At 48.0% G+C, this 19,107-nt stretch overlaps 1 protein-coding gene across 3 annotated transcripts in view; it reads right to left on the bottom strand.

Moving 5' to 3' along the window:
• Window positions 1–19,107, bottom strand: part of Ccdc60 (coiled-coil domain containing 60) — a 174,118-nt gene that overhangs the window by 45,748 nt on the left and 109,263 nt on the right. For all 3 annotated transcript variants that reach the window (XR_015737336.1, XR_015737337.1, XM_087903774.1), the window contains exons 3-4: window positions 11,918–12,088; window positions 4,123–4,230 (exon numbers count right to left, since the gene is read on the bottom strand). Coding sequence is in view for 1 of the 3 variants with exons in the window: in XM_087903774.1 (XP_087759900.1) it covers window positions 4,123–4,230; window positions 11,918–12,088 (279 nt within the window). In the remaining 2 variants the exon portion in view is untranslated. The remainder of the gene's footprint in view (window positions 1–4,122; window positions 4,231–11,917; window positions 12,089–19,107) is intronic.

Raw genomic sequence — 19,107 nt, 5'->3', positions numbered from 1 at the left:
TCCACATTACAGAACTATAGCTCAGGTTTAAAGAGAAAACACTTGAACGCAAGGCACAGCAGGTAAAATCTCCATGCGGGCTTGCGCAAAGCTCATGCCTGCGTGCCCAGCAGTCACACACCTGAACAACTCCAGTAGAAATGGGTGCGTGCGTGTGTGTGTGTGTGTGTGTGTGTGTGTGTGTGTGTGTATATGTGTGTATATGTGTGTATATATATATATGTTTGTGTATGTGTGTGTATGTATGTCTGTATGTGTATATGTGTGTATACGTGTGTGTATATGTATATATGCGTGTGTATGTGTATATGTATGTATATGTGTGTGTGTATGTGTGTGTATGTGTATATGTGTGTGCATGTGTATATGTGTGTGGTGTGTGTGTGTGTATATATATGTGTGTATGTGTGTGAACATCCCAGGGGTGGTGGACAGGGAGACAATAGTTTCCTCTCACCTGCTGCCAGACTGCATGTACAGTGCTGTCACAGCCATCTATGGCAGATCTGGACACAGGATGTGGGCATGCTTTACTGAACGGGTATTTAGAAAAGGCTGCTAGGGACAGCCTGGTCATTTGATAGAGATGGCAGGAATCTGTGTCTCAGTTCTCTAGACTGCCCCCTCCCATTTGGAAAGGTAAAAGCCAAGTCTCCCCTGAGGTGACGGGATCGATCTCCACACAGTTAATTCAGGAGTACGAGCCAGCTTTGGCATCAGTTGTGCTGGGGTGTGGGGCTAACCAGGCTCTGATCTACACCGGCTGATGCGGCGGCTGACAGCTTAGGAGACCAAGCAGAGTCGCCCTCGTGTTCCCCGCGGACTCAGTGCTTGAGTTGGTCTGGGAAGACTGTGAGACCTCTGGGACATGACTAGATGGCAGACCCAGGGCCCTGCGAGCTGTATCTCGGCTTGGCTCAGCCCGCGCTCTTTGTTTTGTGATCAGCTCAGATGTAAGCAGTCTGCACGACAGGAACACCTACTGCCCTGCCTTCCCCTCTAGGGTGGGCCGAATTTCTTCAGACTCAAGCCAGAATAATTTCTTCTTCCCTTTCATTTATTCTTTTTATATTTTTTACAATGTTTTAATTATTGCAGTAGAGAATAACTAAATAATTAATCACTTAAAAGTAATTAACTTAATAATTACAATTATTTAACGTGTTGGGGAAGAGAACAAGTGTGTTGCACTCGAGGGGGTCAGAAGACAAACTGCAAAATCAATTCTCCCCTTCCACCTTGCAGCTTGTAGGAGTCACACTCAGGCCGTCAGACATGACAGCAAGTGACTTAACTTGTGGAGTGCCTGTGTTACTTTTGGTTAAGTATTCTGTCACAGTGGGAAGAAAAATGAGTAATACAATTGATCACAAAAATACCCCAATTCATCGAGAGAGGGATCAGCAGTTAAGAGCACTGGCTGCTCTTCCAGAGGACCCGGTTCGGTTCCCAGCACCCACAAGGGACTCCTGTCACTGCAGTTCCAGGGGATCTGCTGCCCTCTTCCGAGTCCTGAGGACACTGAAGTCATGCACACACACATACACACGCGCGAGCACGCACACAACCCACAGATACTCTTACGGTCACAGTTCAAGAGCAATAAAAATAAATGTTTAAAACAGCCCAGTTCCTCCCCACTCTTCACTTTGCACATTCTGCACTGTGATTTTGCTGCTTCATTTTATCTTTCCCTCGCGCCTTGGGTTTGCTCTTGCCTTTCACTGGCTTGGTCAACAGAAGGTAGAGGACCACTGTGTCTTTTGTGAGCTTCGGCCTTCGGAAGCCTTGTGTTTAGGCCCTTGTTCTTAGACTTCCTCTCGGATACAGTGAGAACAAGCCTATACCAGCCTGCACTAGAGGTTGGGAGATGCATCTGTCATCCTAGTCACCAAGGCAACCAGTCAAACCAAAGACTGGTCCTGCCAAAGCCAGCCAGCCAGCCTCCAATTTATCCCAAAAATGAATACAAACATGGAAGAAGAACCAGCTGGAAGCAGCCAAGGTGGGTTCACCCGGCAATCTGTAGATGTGGAATCAATGAGAGAGGGGTCCAAGTCACTCCAAGCTGAGAAATACACTTATGCCCTTTCTATTCAATATGGCTAGAACCTTTCACGAGTCAAGGAAAAGAAATGGCCATCTTTAGTTTAGGGCAAGAGTTGAAAAGCTATAGCTCAGGAATGGGTTTATCCCTTGTTTCTATAAAGAAAGCCTTATTAGAAAACAAACTATACAACCCACCCTTTTGTCTTTCATACTACAACTGTAAAGTAGTTCCGAGAGAGACCACGTGATGTGCAAAACCCAAGACCTCATAGAGTAACAATAAATATACTGCTATAGCATCCACTGTGGGTTCACAACCACAATGGTAGTCTGTCTAATATACCTGAGCTTGGAGCTGGGGAATTAGAGTCCTATTGTGAGACCTCTGGCAGGGTTCGCCTACCACGGAAGTTCACTTTCCCCGTTTGGCACTGAAGGAAACTATTTCTGCTCACTATACTGAAGCCTCATTCATTGGTCAGATCAAATGAATGGGGGGGGGTGACCCATTTCTCTAGGCATCTCTTCCCATCTTCAGATGTATGTGAATCTCATGCTTCCAGGGGCTTATCCACGGGAATGGTGGGGAGACGGGGGAGTGCTTCCAACAGACACTGAGCGAGCATCACAAGGCCTATTTTCCTAAGGGGATGCTTTAAGGGCATCCGACTTAGGCTGCCGCTTGGAGTGCTCATCAGAACAGGGCACCAACAAACCAGATAATGTCAATCAAAGGTGGGCAGGGGGCCAGTGGGATGAGGTGGGGTTAACCTGGACTATTAAGAAGAGATGAGGGTGTGTTCAGTGTGTGGTGCTGATGACAGTGGTGATGGGAGATGGTGATGATGATGATGGTGGTGGTGGTGGTGGTGGTAACGGCTGCCTGGATCTACTACCCCTGCAATGAATACTCTTATTAATAATCTTTAATATCTATCCTTGTGACATATTATTGTCACAGATATTGCTCCTGGATTACTCTTTGTGTTCAGGAGCTTTGACTTTCAAAATATGACATGAACTCCCCAAAGGCAAGGCCTTGGGATCTCCTTCCTGCAGTGCACATGAGGGAACTTGGAGTGTGACATCAGACAGACCTGACTTAAAGCCGCAGAGGGTGACATGCTCTGTATGTTCCGGGACCAAAGAGGTGGTCCATCCCCTCGAGCTTCCCTTTCTCTTCTGCAGAGGGGTAAGGAAACACCTACGCAGTAGGGGTCCCAAGGGCTGGGCGCCTGTGGTGTCTACAGAGTGGCAGTTACTGTTGCAAAGGCTGTAGGAGCACAATAAATCAGACTGCTCTGCAGCGCGGCCAGTGCCTCACCCTGGGGCAGGGGCTGCCAACGCCGAGCTTGGAGGGACTGTGCAGATTTGGACCGAGGGGCCATCTGCTCGTGTCTGCAGACATCTGTGGTGGTCACAGCTTGCAGGGTGAGGGGTGCTATTGGCATCTGCCAGGCCGAGGCCCGGGACGCTGCTTTTAAATACCTGGAGAGCCCATTACAGCAAGGAGTTTGCCGTCTCCAGATGCCAACAGTGCTGAGGTAAGAAGATTATGTCTCTACCTGAACCTGTCCAGGTGGGAAGCTGTGGACTTGTAGCTCTCAGAGCAGACAGGAGAAGAACCAGATGACAAGGTTTCAGAAAGCGAGTGTGTGCTTCGGAAGTCTGACTAGTCTCTGTGTGCTCTTAGATGAGGAGGCCAGGCCTTTAGGCCTCAGGCCACAGAGACTTTCCTGGGAAACAGCTCTCTGCGTCTTTGGGGACGAAAATCATGTCCCCTGAGCCTCAGCTGAGATGTGCTTTTGCGCAAGTTCTGCAGCGAGAGCTCAAGACGGGTTTTTATCAAGCTTTGCCGACGATTTGACATTTGAGGGTCTGCCTGGTGAGGGAAGGGATGACTTGGGCCACATCTGATTTGCTGCTGGGGTCCAATCCACCCGAGTTATGGTATCTGTTCTCTGTTATTTTTTTATGAGCCAGGTTTGCTGGCTCCAGGCTCCTGGTCCCTTTCAAGGGGACAGAGGGGCAGCCGGACGACTCCTGACACGTTAACCCGTGGGGCCTGCTTACACGTGTGACTCAGGCAAGGAGGGAGAGATGATGCAGCTGTGGATCGGTGTGAACGGGCGGATAATGATGCCAGCCTCCAACTTCTTCAGCTTCTCGTTCTCGTAGGCCCTGAGGGAGGAGCAGAGGGAGGAGCAAGTCAGAGGGAGCCGTTTTAGACCGCATCTGTGCCAGAGCTTGCCTGGCATGCATTACGGGTCACCTCCAGTGTGTCTGGCAATCACGCCAGCTTTCTGGGTGACAATTCTAGAGGCAGTCCATGAACAGAGCACATTGGAAGAAAACCATGTTTGCCCCACCAGAGGAGCCAAGAAAATAAACAAGGAGGTGAATCCTTTGTTCCAGAGACACCATGCCAGGTGCTGGAAACGCTTCCTCAAGAATAAGACACGAAATACTTTTGTGTTAGTTCCCACGGTTGTGACAAAGCACGCAAGTGAGGTAGATCGCCAGAGAAAGGATTTGCCTTGCTTGCCTCAGAGCTTCAGTCTTTTGTGGCAGGGAGGGATGGTGCATCATCTTCCCCTGCACAGGCCCAGGAAGGAGGAGGGAGAGGGAGAGAAACCTGTGGCGACTTGTTTCTCAGTCTCCCCCTTTTATTCCCCCTGGGCCCCCAGCCTGTGGGATGGTGTGGCCCACAGCCAGGGCAGATCTCTCGGGAAACCCCCCTCCCAGACACACCCAGAGGTGGGCACTGCAAATCTCCTAGGCGTTTCTCCACACAGCCATGCTGCTAGCTGCTTACCATGACTGACAGGCATGCTCTTTGGCTGTGTTCTAGGAAGGGCGTTTTGAAACCTCGTTTCAGTGTTTTTGTTTTTTTTTTTTTCCCCCACTTTGGCCCTCACAGACCTGGTTATCTCAGTTATAGAACATGGTTTTCTTTCAAATATTCCTGAATCACAGACATTTTTTTTTCTTATAACTGAATTCAGCCTGCAGGTGTGTTTTAATCAGACTTACTTGTGTGTGAGTGTGTGTGTGTGTGTGTGTGTGTGTGTGTACACATGCAACTTAACCATCTACATTTTAAATTTGAGAAACTTCATGTAAAACTTGTAAAGCTTTAGTTCTCGAACCCTTACAAGAAGCCTTCACTCTGGGCCCTGTCACCGCCGAGCGTCAGCAGCAACGGAAGACTGGGGTGGGGGGGGGTCACTGCTTGTTTGTCTAGGGTCATGCGCCCAGGCTTGAGCATCATTGTTTTCTCACGCAGCTCTTCCCTTGAAGGGTTAATTGTTCAGGGTTCTCATCTAAGTGCTTCCTTTGCAGGATGGCTGATGGACTCCGGCTTCACTGGTATTGACTTCTCTATGCAGGGGCAGGCGGCAGATGCAGCATCAATGGAGCCTGACACACCCCACCCTTTGCCTCCTGAGGTTTAGAGTCTTGTGGGGGTGGGGAGAGTGAGAGTAACCCAGCACACAATGGGACTCAGGGTGTGTAGGAAGAGTACAACATTCGCTGTAGTGCCCTGAGGGAGTCATGACAGTTATAAAGAACACCACCCAGGTTCGTTGATAAACCTCCAATTTAGAGGTGGGCCCCCATGCTTTTCCCCTGTCCTTAGATCGTGGCTCTGTGGTGGGTCGACTCAATACAGGTTGCCAAGAGTGATGTCATGTCAGATTCAAGGGTGAGAGGCCTCTCCTCCCTACATCCTGTGTTAGTCTGCTCTGGGAGGAGGCCCACAGGGAGAGGCAGCGGTCCAGTGGGAGGGAGTCGTCTCTGTTGATCCTGGCTCACCCGAGCTGGCGCCCAGTGAAGCAGCCACAGCCCTTTGATTGCAGACCTGTGAAAGTAGTATTTGTGGCCCCGAGTTAGTAAGTTCTGGAGTTGGCACTTCGTAGCTACAGCAATGGGAACAGAAACAAATACTGAACTGAGATCTGAATGTTGAGCGGAATTAACTGGGTAAGAGAAGAGAGGATGGACCCGGGCTGGGAGGCAGCAGCCGGGTCACGAGGCCAGAGGGGCAGGAGCAGGCTGTGTGCCGCCAGGCAGAAGCAGCCATTCACGAACAAGATTGCCTGGGTGGGCCTGTAAGCTCCGCCCACACTTTCGCCTTTGTCCGCTGAGGAATGGACACTCTCGGAGGGTGCTGTGGAGTGCAGTTTCTCTTCTGAAAAGATCACCTCAGCTTCGTGTGAGGTCACGCTGGCACACACATGAGAAACAAGCGCCTTCCTCTAGGGAATTTGAGGACAATCTTGGGGTCACAGAGATAATTAAAAGATAGCCCCAGAATCTAGGTGGCCCACTTTCCTTGTCCATTGACTTCTTGTTTGACCCTAGAGCTGGAAAACAAACAAACTAGAAAAAAAATCTCACTGGCAAATGCATTGCTGTGTTCTGTTTTACCGGCCTAACCATGTTTCCCGGAGTAAACAGAAATTAAGCCAGCCCTCGTAGTTCTTAATCTCTGGTTTGATGCCTTCTCTTGGCTCCAATGATAGACCAATTCCACTCCCCCACCACTTTTTCCAACTGAACCTACAGCTGAAGACCCAGGTCACTGAGTGCAGCGGAGCCGAGCTTGCAGGAAGCGCTTCATTCTCCCATCTCCTTGCTTGAAACGTCTGAGGGGAATTGCTTAGATTCCCAAGGTGTGTGTGGGGGGGGGGCGGGGGGGGGAGGATGGGGCAAAAATAATCCCTTTTGCTTTGTAAAAGCAAAAGACCAAACACTTGGTTAGAAAATATTGAAGAAGGAACACTTGCATTCTTGAGACCTCTGTATTGTAACCATATTTGTAGAAGGAGGTCTTAGATGTAGGCTGCCTTCATGGAAAATAAGATTTTTTATGCAAAAATATAAGGTTAACCGAAGCCCAGAGAGATCAAAATCACTTTGTTGTGTTACAGTCACTGACAGGCGCTGAGCGTGCTTCACATGCTGTGATCTGGGTTGAGCTGCGCATCATTTCATGTAATCCTCATACTAAGCACGGGGGCTGGAACCGTCCACATGGGTAAATTAAATGGAGGCCTTGAGAGGCCCGGCGGATTGCTCCAGATCCTCACCATGCTCTTGACTGTGACCTGCGGTGCTCCAGGTCACTCTTGACTGTGACCTGCTGTGCTCCAGGTCCTCACTGTGCTCTTGACTGTGATCTTCTGTGCTCCAGGTCCTCACCGTGCTGTTGACTGTGACCTGCGGTGCTCCAGGTCACTCTTGACTGTGACCTGCGGTGCTCCAGGTCCTCGCTGTGCTCTTGACTGTGACCTGCCATGCTCCAGGTCACTCGACTGTAACCCTGCTGTGCTCCAGGTCCTCACTGCACTCTTGACTGTGACTCTGCTGTGCTCCAGGTGCTCACTGTGCTCTTGACGGTGACGCTGCCATGCTGTGGACTGGCTCTGCTCACTTATAAAGTAGGCCCACCCACTCTTGCATTTGATGCTGCACTCATGAAGTGGGCGCCGTTTATTTTAACAACTGGTCTTGGACAGCTCAGAGACTCTACCAGATAAACAACACATGCATATTTAAACTTATTAAAGTTTAAACAGAGTATTAATCCCCAAACACAGACCAGAGGACAGAGAAAGGGTCTTCTTGACTCTGCATTAAAGCCACGTCCACCTAAGTGGAATGTTCTCTACAGCACCTTCACATTTTCCTCTCCTTATGTGGTGCAGACTGGACAGCTTGTTCATTAGACTACGGTTTCTGCAAAAGGAGCCATGACTTTATTCCTCTCTGTCCTAGGGAAGGCTGCCAGCTGCCAGCAACACTAGGAGCCCTGGGCTTGGGGAGAGTGATGGGTTCTGGGTGGAAGGTATAGAGTCCTCACCGAGGTCTTGGGACTGTCATAGAAAAAAAGAGCCCTCGGGGTCACTGACCGGCTCTCTCTGTATCACATACCTTTTACGACATCTGATGAGGACATTTTAATGGTTCTGTCGCTGAGTGTATTACTTATGGCTTTTGGCCAAAGACAATGCGTGGAGAGCTTGATATGACAAATGACCTGGTTTATTTTTCCTGCTGTGCTGAAGATTGAACTTCTGACCTTGCGAGTGCTAGGAAGTGCTCTCCCATGGGCTGACACCACCTCTTTGGGAGGTGATTACATGTGAGTGCTGAGTTGCCATGCTGTACCCTATGAACACACACAGTCATTTCTGTGTCAATCAAGTGTTAAAAGGTGCTTTTAAGAAAGAGAATACAGTACTGCCCAATTCGTGTACGCTGGTTGCCGGAACTTCTGACGGGCTGTTACTGGCGTGTCAGAGGTGCACTTCTTGGCATCGCACACTCTTTCCCATCATCATTAGGGTCCTGATCACTGCTCTGATCCCTGCAGTCTTTTTACGTCTTCTCGATTCCTGTTTATTCCTTCAACTGAAAGGGACAGGTGAAATGGACTTCAGGGTTCTCTGTGTTGATGTCACCATTATCACCATTAGTTGTATAGTAAGAATGTGTTAGATTGTTGTCCTTTGAATGGGAAATGTCCCCTGCTCCCCAGGCTCACAGGTGAGAACACGTGGCCTCCAGCAGGTGGCACTGTTGGGGAAGGTTGTTGAAGGAGGCGGAGCCCTGCTGGAGGAAGTGGAGCATTGTAGGTGGGCCTAGACCTTTCAGAGACCCAGTCCACTTCCTGTTCACTCCCTGCTTCCTGACAGTAGGTGCTCTGTCAGCAGGCAGTCTCCTGCTCCTGCTGCCATGTTTCCCCACCATGATGGCCCAAATCCTTTTGGAACTTTAAAAAAAAACAAACAGCCCAAACAAAACCAAAACCAAACTCTCCTGTAAGCTGCTCTTGACAGGGTGTTTTATCACAGCCATAGAAGAGAATATGATCAAGACAGATTCTTTTTCCTGTTCTCATTTTTACTTTGAACCTGGTCTGAGACCTAATAAATAACCGTTGATGTTTTTCTTGAATCTTATGGTCTTACTTCACACCACGATGTCTCCTTCCTGACGAGGGTGCCTTCAGCTCTCCTCTCTTGGCTACTCTTATAGTCTACTTCTGGAAGGCAGCTGTGCTCAACACTATTCTACCAAAGTTACCCACCTGGCCTGTTTTCTGGGTGCTCCCATCATGCTCTCCTCTGCACCGAGTGTGTCGTGTTCACTCAACTCTCCAGCACAAGTTCACCCTTGGGTGGCTATTCTTTAGGACATTTAGATGAGGGATTGTGAATCATGAATATGTCCTCTGTCTCAGAGTGAATGCATGTTTCATAATTGATGAATGAATTACAGCTAGCTTATTTTGAACAACCCATTAGATGAAAGAAATAAAAGTGCTGGACAAAATGGAGAAAGAAAGAAAAGGGGAAAACTTTGTTGGTACACAGCCTGTGACATGGCAGGAGAAACACTTGAGCCCTAATCAGATGGAAAACGGAGCCTCTGTCCAGCAGGGGCGATGCCTTCATCCCAATGGCACTGGAGGATTACTTTCCCATAGCTTCTGAGGGCAAGGAGGACAGAAAGGACAGACAGCTCCGGGTCTGCACCCAGGAGACGCAGAGGAGGCTGAGATGCCGTGGGGCTTCCACAGAGAGGGAAAGGCAAAACTGTGCCCACCTCACGGGATCTGGTAATCTAGGTTCCCCTTTATCACCTGGAATGTTGGGCTTTTAGGAAACACCTGACCCACAGGGCCACAGATTTCCCTCCTCTGGAGAAGAATTATTAATCTTTTTTTTAAATTATGAGGATGAGCTGAGGATACAGCTCAGTGGTACAGCGTTTGCCTTAAACATGCAAACTCCAGGTTTATTCTTAGCACTGTAAGAAAGAAATGCTACGTCATCACATGACAGAATCTCCTGCCTGCCTGGTCCTGCGGTGACTGAGGTCCCTCCATTCACCCAGGCCTCACTCTGACTCCACTTTGTGCCACACAGGAGACTTTCTCTAACCCTGACCAAGGTCTGGATGTGGAACCGGAACTACTGTGTTGCTCCAAGACAAAAGCTCTGGCCGGGGCCCTCCTGGCCTACACGTGACAATGTCGTTGCTGTGGTTTTTGCCTTATAAACACTGTTCTCCTGAGCCTCAGTGCTGAGAGCTCTTTGGGGCAAGACCCTGCCCTCAGTCCGCAGCTAGTGCAGACTCTGATTTGGTCTTATATCTGTGGTGGTCTGTAGCTTCCTCACCTGGACCATGACAGCCCCATTCTGTTGTATTTATTACATTTGATTTGTTATGCAATCACCTCCTCTGTGCAGTTCCCAACATTTCACCACCCAAAAGAGACCCCCCAACCTCCCCTGCCCTGCTGTCTTCCAAACCCTGGCTGCCACTCACCTGGTCCTACCTACAACGAACACCAAACACACTGTGCTAAGTGAAGTAAGCTATAACTTTCTTTTCAATGTATAAAACACGCATATCAGTCTATAAGTTAACACCATGGATGGCAGAATTTGGGTAATGGTGCAGAGGAAATTTGCTCAACCATGGCTTCTTTTGGAACCAGTGAGGGAAACTTAAAAATGCTATGAACATGTAACTCACCCCAGCCCATGACAGAATTCACTGTCACTGGCCTGGGTGTAGCCTGGACACTGGTGGCTTAGAAATCTCTCCAGGCGATTCTTGTTATTATTTTTTTTTGACTGGGGTCTTCTGATCTCCTGCTTCAGATTCCTTGTTAGCTGCAAATTACCAGCAGCTACCAGGTGATTCTAATGGGCTGCTCGGGCGAGTTGCTAACTGGTTACGGTTGCAGCCGGTTTTCTATTGTGTACCTCCCCTGTTGGCTTTAGCGTTCCCTTTTCATCCCCAGAGTGTGCTCTCTCTTCACAGGATAAGTTTCCTGGGGCATTGTCCGTGATGATTGTCGAAGCCCATAGGCTTTGGTACCACTGGGTTTGTGACTAAGGATGCTTCTAACCAGTGACGTTAGGGAAAACCTAACAGGTACCTTTTAGACCATGTTTCTATATCTTTCAAATGGCTAAAGAACTCCCATTTTGTGGGAATGCTGCACAGTAGACACTTGCCATGACTTCTGTGTGGTGCTGTGGTTCCTCTTACGGTCTTATCTATGTGAGTACCTCATCACAATGGAGCGGTCTGAGGATGGTCCTCCCCCAGCTGGGAGAAAGGCTTCCTGAAAGGGAAGTGGCTTTGCTCAGAAAACAGACCCTCTTCTGTGTACTGGCTTTGTGTAAGACCAGGGGCTGTAGCTGGGGGTGTAGGGCAGAGATGCTGACATGGGGTAAAGTGATAAACACAGGTGCGTGTTGTGAGTGTCCGGAGTACAAAGGGCACAGCAGGCAGACGGCTGAAAGCTAGAAGTACTGGGAGGAGCGGTACTGAAAATGGGTGTTGAACTGGGTGGTGGCGGCACAAGCGCTTAATCCCAGCACTCAGGAGGCAGAGGCTGGTGGATCTCTGTGAATTTGAGGCCAGCTTGGTCTACAGAACAAGTTCCAGGACAGGTTCCAAAACTACACAGAGAAACCCTGTCTCAAAAAACAAGCAAAACAAACAACAACAATAAAACAAAATAAAGAAGGAAAAAAAGAAAATGGGTAGTACTGTAGTACTGAGCTTTGGCTGGAAGGGGATACGGGGTGGGGACCAGGGAAGGAGGTGGAAAAGATGGGAAGGTGTATTTTGGAACAAGCAAGATTCTTCTGTCGCCCTTGGTATCATCAGATAGAAGGGTGAAAAGTGTGTTAGAAGATTCTCCACTTAATGTCAGAGAGTGAGGACGGCCAGGCGGGTTGGACAAGGCTGAAGGAGGAACTGAGTACCAGCCTAGGAAAGGGGAGCCACCCTGATTGAGCCATCACTGCTCTGGGTTCCTGAGGCTGCGGCCACTTACGTCAGCAGAGTGCCCCTGCACTGGATATCTGAGAACTTCTTGGCTGGTTGGAATTTATTTAATTCTTCTTCCTTCATCTTCTGGAGTTGTTGTTGCCTCTTTTTCATGGCGTTTTCCTCTCGCAGTATGCTAAAATATCCACGGCCTATCTTCACACGCTGGATCAGGAAGCTGGAGAAAAAAGCAGAGGTGGGCGGTGGAGGGGGGAGGTAGAGTCAGACACACATACAGGTGGATACAATTTGAGAGCGAGAGAGATGAGGGAGAACAACAGGTGGATGGATAAATAGATGGACAGATAGATGGAGAGGCATACAGAGAGGAGAGGGGATATAAAAGACAAGCTCTTAAATGTATTAGGACAATATCCTTCAGTCTTATGATCAACTATCTCTGAAGTCACCCTCGTGCCCACAGGACAGGACCCTTATATAATGGATTGAGTGTGACATGTTCCTCACAGGCTCTTGCTTTTACTATTTGACTCTCCAGCTGATGGTGCTACTTTGGGAGACTGTGGGGCTTTTGAGGTGTGGGGGAGTAGCTGGTGGAAGTGGAGTAGCTGGTGGAAGTGGAGTAGCTGGCGGAAGTGGATTCTGGAGGACCTTTGAAGGTCCTGGTTCAGGTTCCTCTCACTGTGCTTCTTGGTCGACTGAGCTGCACTGTGTCCGGCCATCCCTGCCATGACAGACTGATACTGTGAGCCTAAGAAGACCTTTCCTTCCTCAGATGGTTCCTGTCAGCTGTTTGTCACGGCCACATGGAAGAAATGAAGATCCCCTCGCATCTCTGCATTTCCAGAGTCAGGCAGACCTCAGCTTGGGTGCTGCATCTGTCTTTTACTGAGATCAGGGGCAGGGCATTTAATCCCTGGGAAGCTGTGTTCTGCCTCCCAACTTGTGATTAAGGGGTATCTTTCTTACAGTGAGCTGCTAACAGATGCTATGAGGAGACAGAGAGATCCACAGACCAGGCCAGGGAGGTAACTCAGTGGGCAAAGTGCCCACCAGGCAAGTGTGAGGACTGGAGTTCAGGTCTCCGGAACCATGTAAGAAGACCAGGGACAGCAGGCATGCTCCCGGGCATAGCAGAGACAGGCAGGGCCCTGAAGCTCGTTGACCAGCCAGTCAAGCTGGATTGATACACACAGCTGCAGTGAGAGACCCTGCCTCAGAAACTAAAGATGAAGAATGATTAAAGAAGATACCCAACGTTGGCCTCAGGCCTCCCCATGAATGGAACTCACGTGCACACACACCAGCATGCGAATGTGCAGAATGTGCATATACCCACAGAACCCATCACACATACATCAGCATGCAGATGTGCACACACCCACAGTACCAATCACACACACACACACACACACACACACACACACACACACACACACACACAAGCATGCAAATGTGTGCACACCCACAGTACCAATCACACACACACACACACACACACACAAGCATGCAAATGTGCACACACCCACAGTACCAATCACACACACACACACACACACACACACACACACACACACACACACTTCGGGAGCAACAGGATTAGAGACTTTCATGCAGGGGAAGAGCAGCAGGTGCCAGGCCCTCAGAGGGATTTGTCCGTGATCATCGATGGCAGAGCAGGTAGCACTCAGGGTCTGGGGTCTGGCCAAGGCTTCCTTTTCAGTTTGTAGACATACTCACATCTGTGAGCTGCTTAGACGTCTAAGTTGTTACGTGTAGATACCTGCTGTACCATGTGACCTGTGTTGGCCTTATCAACCACAGTCCTTTGATTAGCCCTGATGCATATGGCCACCCTCCTGTCTCTGACCCATCTTTACCAGAGGTAGGATCTGACAGCAACGAGCCGCATAGGAAGGGGTGCATGGGTGTCTGCATTTTAACCACCTGCCTGTCTGAGTATTGTCGGGCAGCACAGTGAACTACTGCCATGTTTTCTATTTACATTTTGGGTCTGAAATTTAATTTGTTCTTCAAATTCTTAATAAGCAACCTATATGTGGTCACTTGGGGATACAGTGTGAATAAGACACTAGGGCCTTTTGTACTCATGGCCTCTTACGAGAAAAGGCCAACCATAGCTCAGAGTGCCAGGGAGAGAAGATTCTGGGTTTTCAGGGAGGGGTGCCTAATTCAGACTAGAGGGCATTGGGAAACCTCTTTCAGGAGAAAGTGATATTTGACCCTCTTTTCTTCCTGGTGTCTTGCTGAGTAGACCACACTGGCCCCGAACTCAATTCTCTTGCCTCAGCCTCCGAGTTCTGGGATCACAAAGAACACACCACCATTCCCTGGAATTGTTTAATTGCAGATGGAAATCTCAAGTATTGTGTTAGTTTTTGCTGTGACAAAGCACTGGGAAAAAGCAATTTTTTTTTTTTTTTTTTTGGTTCTCTGAGACAGGGTTTCTCTGTGTGGCTCTGGCTGCCCTGGAACTCCCTCTGGAGTCAGAGTATCTCAGGTGGCAGCCAGGTGATAATTGTCACTGTGTCTGTGTCTCCGGCTGGCCTTGACTGAAAACCTATTTCAGACATGAGTGTTGGGGACGGGCTGCACCAAGCATCAAGCATTGGCATACGGAAGGTTCAGATAGGTGGGAAGGATTGCACACACACAAACACGCTCCCCACAATTGCGAAAATTGTTGGGGGGGTTACCTAGAGAAACGGGGAGGAGGGCCTTCCCGGAGGAGGTGACAGGTATGGCTAGCAGGAGCTCACCAGGAGGAAGTGGGGGCGGAGCTGAAGATGAACTGGCCTGCTTACATGCAGAGCCCAGTCCGCGGGTGGCTTGCTGTGGGGGAGCAGACCTTGAATGGCAGAGGCCAGGACCCTTGCTTCCTGAAGTGAGCCTGGATTGGTGAGGGGGGCCTTCAGGGGCTGTGCCTTCTAGAGATGTTTCGGGAATCTGCGAACATCTCACTGAGCGTTTGTGGGTGACTCTCTAAGCTAGTGAGTTCCACAGACAGGCTGGAGCTGGAAAACTTGAGGAGACTACTGAGTTTTCAGCCTTCTCCGGCCAAGGCAGCCCGAATCCCAGATGCTCTGCCTTCTGGAAGGGCCCAAGAGACAGGTGAACAGGGTTGGTGCGGGGAGAGTCTAGACCTGATGCCAGACATCCCAGTCTATTCCGGGAACTTCAGACGGGAACACTGAATGAGGTGTTCCCCAGATACCGCGGGGGCCCATTTAAAAATGCTTAATTTTATTTCGCAGATTCTCATTTAATTCCCTGTATGTTTCCTCCATCCTCCTCCTCATTATTGCTGATTGCTGATTACTAGGCTGTAAGCAGGATGAGAACTATTTGCGGGGAAGAACAGCTTTTGGCCTTAAATCCGTTCGGGGAAGGGGGGGCTTTTGCTCACTGCTTCACAGGGTGGAAAGCTCCCTTAGCTGACATCAAAGAGAAATGATGCGCAGGGGGTGATTGTCAGCACCAGGGAAGGAGGCAGAGGCAGCTTACACAATGTAAAGTGTCCTCGGCCAGACACAACTTCCTCACTGTTGCATGGGGGCGGTGTTTGCCCCCATTTTCAAGGGCCATATGTTCTCTGTAGGGGAGTTCAGGCCAATGAGAGGATTGCTTACAGAGGACTCTGCATGGCTCATGAGGGTCGGGCAGAGGAACAGAAGTGTGCTATGAGAAGACAGAGGAAGGGATAGATTCAAGTGCAATCTTTGCTTTGTTACTTTTTGGGGTGGTGTGTGTGTTGTGTGCATATGTGTATGCAGTGTATGCGTGTGTGTACGTGTGTGCAGAGGCCAAGGGAGGATGCCATGTGTCCTGCTCTCTATCAATTTGCATCTTATTTCCCTGGCATAGATTCTCTCACTGATCCTGGAGCTAGGCTGGTGACCAGGAAACCCCAGTAGTCCCCCTGCCTCCACCACGATGGTGGTGCTGGTGTCACAGGCAGGAGACTACCCTGGCTTCTTATGTGGATTCCAGGGTTTTAACTTGGGCCCTCACGCTTATACAGTGAGCGACTGAACCTGCTGAGCTGTCTCTCCGTCTCTCGGATGGGTTTCAAAATAGCATTTACTTTTATTTTTAATTGGCAAAATGATTGCACATGTTTTTAGGGTGCAGTGTGGTATCTCTGCACAAGTATGAATAGGTAATGACCATCCAGGGTAAGTGGTACGACCATCACCCCAGATGCTGCTTAGTTTTCATAGTGGGAACATTCCAGCTCTCCTCTATTAGCTGTTTGCAAATATTCGGTTAGTGGTTGTCAATCAGCTACAGCCTTCAGTGCTGTGGAGCCCCTAAAGTCCCACAGCACCCCTGTGCCATTAGCCATCCTTTCCCCATCTTCCCTCTCTTATTCCCAGCCTCAAGTAATCACCATCTTGCTCCCTGATTCTAAGTCATTGACATTTTTAGCTTCTGCTTATTTTAGGGCACCTCGCATTTGGTGTTCTGCACCTGATCCACTTCACCCAACACAATCCCCTGTGCTTTCCCTGGGGTAATTATAAATAGTGAGTGCAGCACTTAGTGTAATTGTCAACTCGACATTGTGGAATGACCTGGGAGCTGGCCCTCTGGGCATGCCTGTGGGGAATGGTCTTGATTATGGTAACTGAGATGAGACAAGCCATCCTGATGACGGGTGAGATCATTTCATCCTGATGACAGGGCCGTGTCCTGTTACTGTATAAAAGTGGAGAAATCTGGCTTAGTACTAGCATGCTCAGTGTATGCAATCAAGCTGTCTTCTTCCTGGCTGAGGATGTGGTGTGGCCAACTGAAGTCCTGTCACTGTGACTTCCCCGCCACGATGGACTATAACCCAAAGCCGTGAGCTGAAATCAATCCCCTTTTCCCTTGTGTTGCTTTGGTCAGAGTATTCATCACAACCACATTGAAAGACTACAAGAGACACATGTGTACATATTAATTTGAAAGCATCTCACAGTGGAATCCTGGCTGGCCCTCCATCTTGGGATCCTGCTGCATCCACTTTCCAAGTGCTAGAATTACAGGCTTGGCCACCTCACCTGGCTAACGGAGCAGGTGAGCTTCAACTGCTTCAGTTCCAAATAGGACAGGCATTAGTTAGTTCATGCCCCAAAGGGCTGTTGGAAGGATTCAGTGAGCCCTTGAATGTAGTGAGTTTAGTTTAACACCTATGGCATAGGACCAGTCATGGGGAAGGATGCTTTTTTTTTTTAAGATTTATTTATTTGTTTTATGCATGAGTACTCTATCGGCATGCCTGACTTTATGCCAGATGACATAAAGATCCCACTAGAGATGGTTGGGAGCCACCACGTGGATGCTGGGAATTGAACTCAGGACCTCTAGGAGAACAAGTGAGACATCTCTCCAGCCCTGGGGAGGGATGCTTATTAGGGTCAACCTACTTAATGGTCCAGAGAAGCTGCTTGTGGAGGGTTTCTGTCCCGCCCGGTACCCCACAGCTGGCAAGTCCCAAAGAACAATCACAGAGTCTACATTAGGTTATAAACTAATTGGCCCATTAACTCAGTCTTCTTATTAACTAATTCTTACATCTTATGGTAACCCATAATTCTTGTCTGTGTTAGCCATGTGGTTCAGTACCTTTTTCAGCTGTCAGCTCACATGTTGCTTCTTCGGTGATCTGGGCAGGAAAATGGTGGAAGCTTCCTGCTTCCCAGAATACTCCTGTTCTTATTGCATCACCTCTACTTCCTGTCTGGTTTTCCCGTCTATACTTCCTGTCTGGCCAATCAGCATTTATTTAAAATATGATTGACAGATTACAGACAATTCTCCTGCACCATTTCCCCCTCTTTTTTTTTAAAAAAAGAGGGATAATTGGATGATGGGATAATAGATTTGTACTTGTAAGTTATTGTTTTTAGACAAATATATTGGTATCGATTTTTGTATATTGATACAAAGTTAAATTATGTTGACTATTGTATGCATGCATGCTTCTACCTCTGTTTAAAACATTTTTTATGTATTGATATATATATTATATTGATATAAGTATATTTACCATATTGCATTGTACATTTCTACCTCTGATTAAGATACTTATATATTGTTTGTGTATTGATATATATATTTACCATATTGCAATGTATACTTGTACATTGTTTATATTTGGAGGTCATATTGTCCTCATTTATTGCACAGTTGTTTATTGTCTTAGTCTTTAAGTTAGATAGGCATTGAGAATTATATAGATCAATAGTCAAAGTTTGTCATTTATAATTAGACTAATCAGGTTCTTTAGATACATAGAGATTATATTCAGTATAGATAGATAATCTTCAACCTCTTCAAAGAGCTGTAGAAAATGGCTTTTAATCTAACTCAGAGTTCTGTGGTAGTGAGACACAATCGCTCCTGGCAACACTGATCTATTCCTGAGAGAATGTTGAGCACCAAAGACACTCCACCTGGAGCCTTTCTTCTTGGCAGAACTGGCCTTTGGGTAAAGAAATGCCCATACCTCAACTACTGACAGAGTTACAGAGTATCCGTAAATGGATAAAACAGGACTGCCATATCCTGCCAAGACAGGGTAAGATAGTTTTGAAAAGTTTCTTGCCTTTGAAAATGGTATGTCAGTTACGTTAGGCCTTAGCCAAAGTTGGTTGTTTCAACGCTGCAAATGTGACTTTGGGTGTTTGCCCAGGTAGCCAGTTGTCTCTGTGATTTGTTACATGTTCTGGAAGTTGTTTGATTGCACTTCCTAATTACTCAGGTAACATTATTTCCCTTCTCAGATCTTCGATGGGGTTGAAGATTATATAAATGTAGCTACTTTCCTCTCATGACTTGGCCAAGTTATTTGTTATACAAGACTTAAGCTAGTTAGAATAGGATATTTGTATTTATTGTATATAATTTCGTAGGTTTGTACTTATTGTATATAATTTCGTAGTAGGTTTAGAACTCTCTTACTTAAACAAAAGGGGGAGATGCTGTGGGAGCTCCTTCTGCTCCTTCAGCCAATAGCCGCTGAGATAACAGCCCATTGGGGTGTGGTCTCTCTCTCTCTCTTTTAAAAAAGAAGTGGCTGTCCTCCACTCTCTCTCTGGCTTCCGGCTCCGCTTCAGGCTCCTAGACTCCTTTCCTGATCGCGCAAAGGGGCTGTTGTCTGGAATGGTAATCTGAAAGTTTTTTCCCCTTTGAATAAATAACCATTCTATTAATCATAATTCAAAACTG

Source organism: Myodes glareolus, chromosome 2 (assembly GCF_982192425.1).
Source record: "Myodes glareolus chromosome 2, mMyoGla1.1, whole genome shotgun sequence".
Classification (NCBI taxonomy): domain Eukaryota; kingdom Metazoa; phylum Chordata; class Mammalia; order Rodentia; family Cricetidae; genus Myodes; species Myodes glareolus.
The sequence above is the reverse complement of the archived record's forward strand: the minus strand, read 5'-3'. Positions and strand labels throughout refer to the sequence as shown.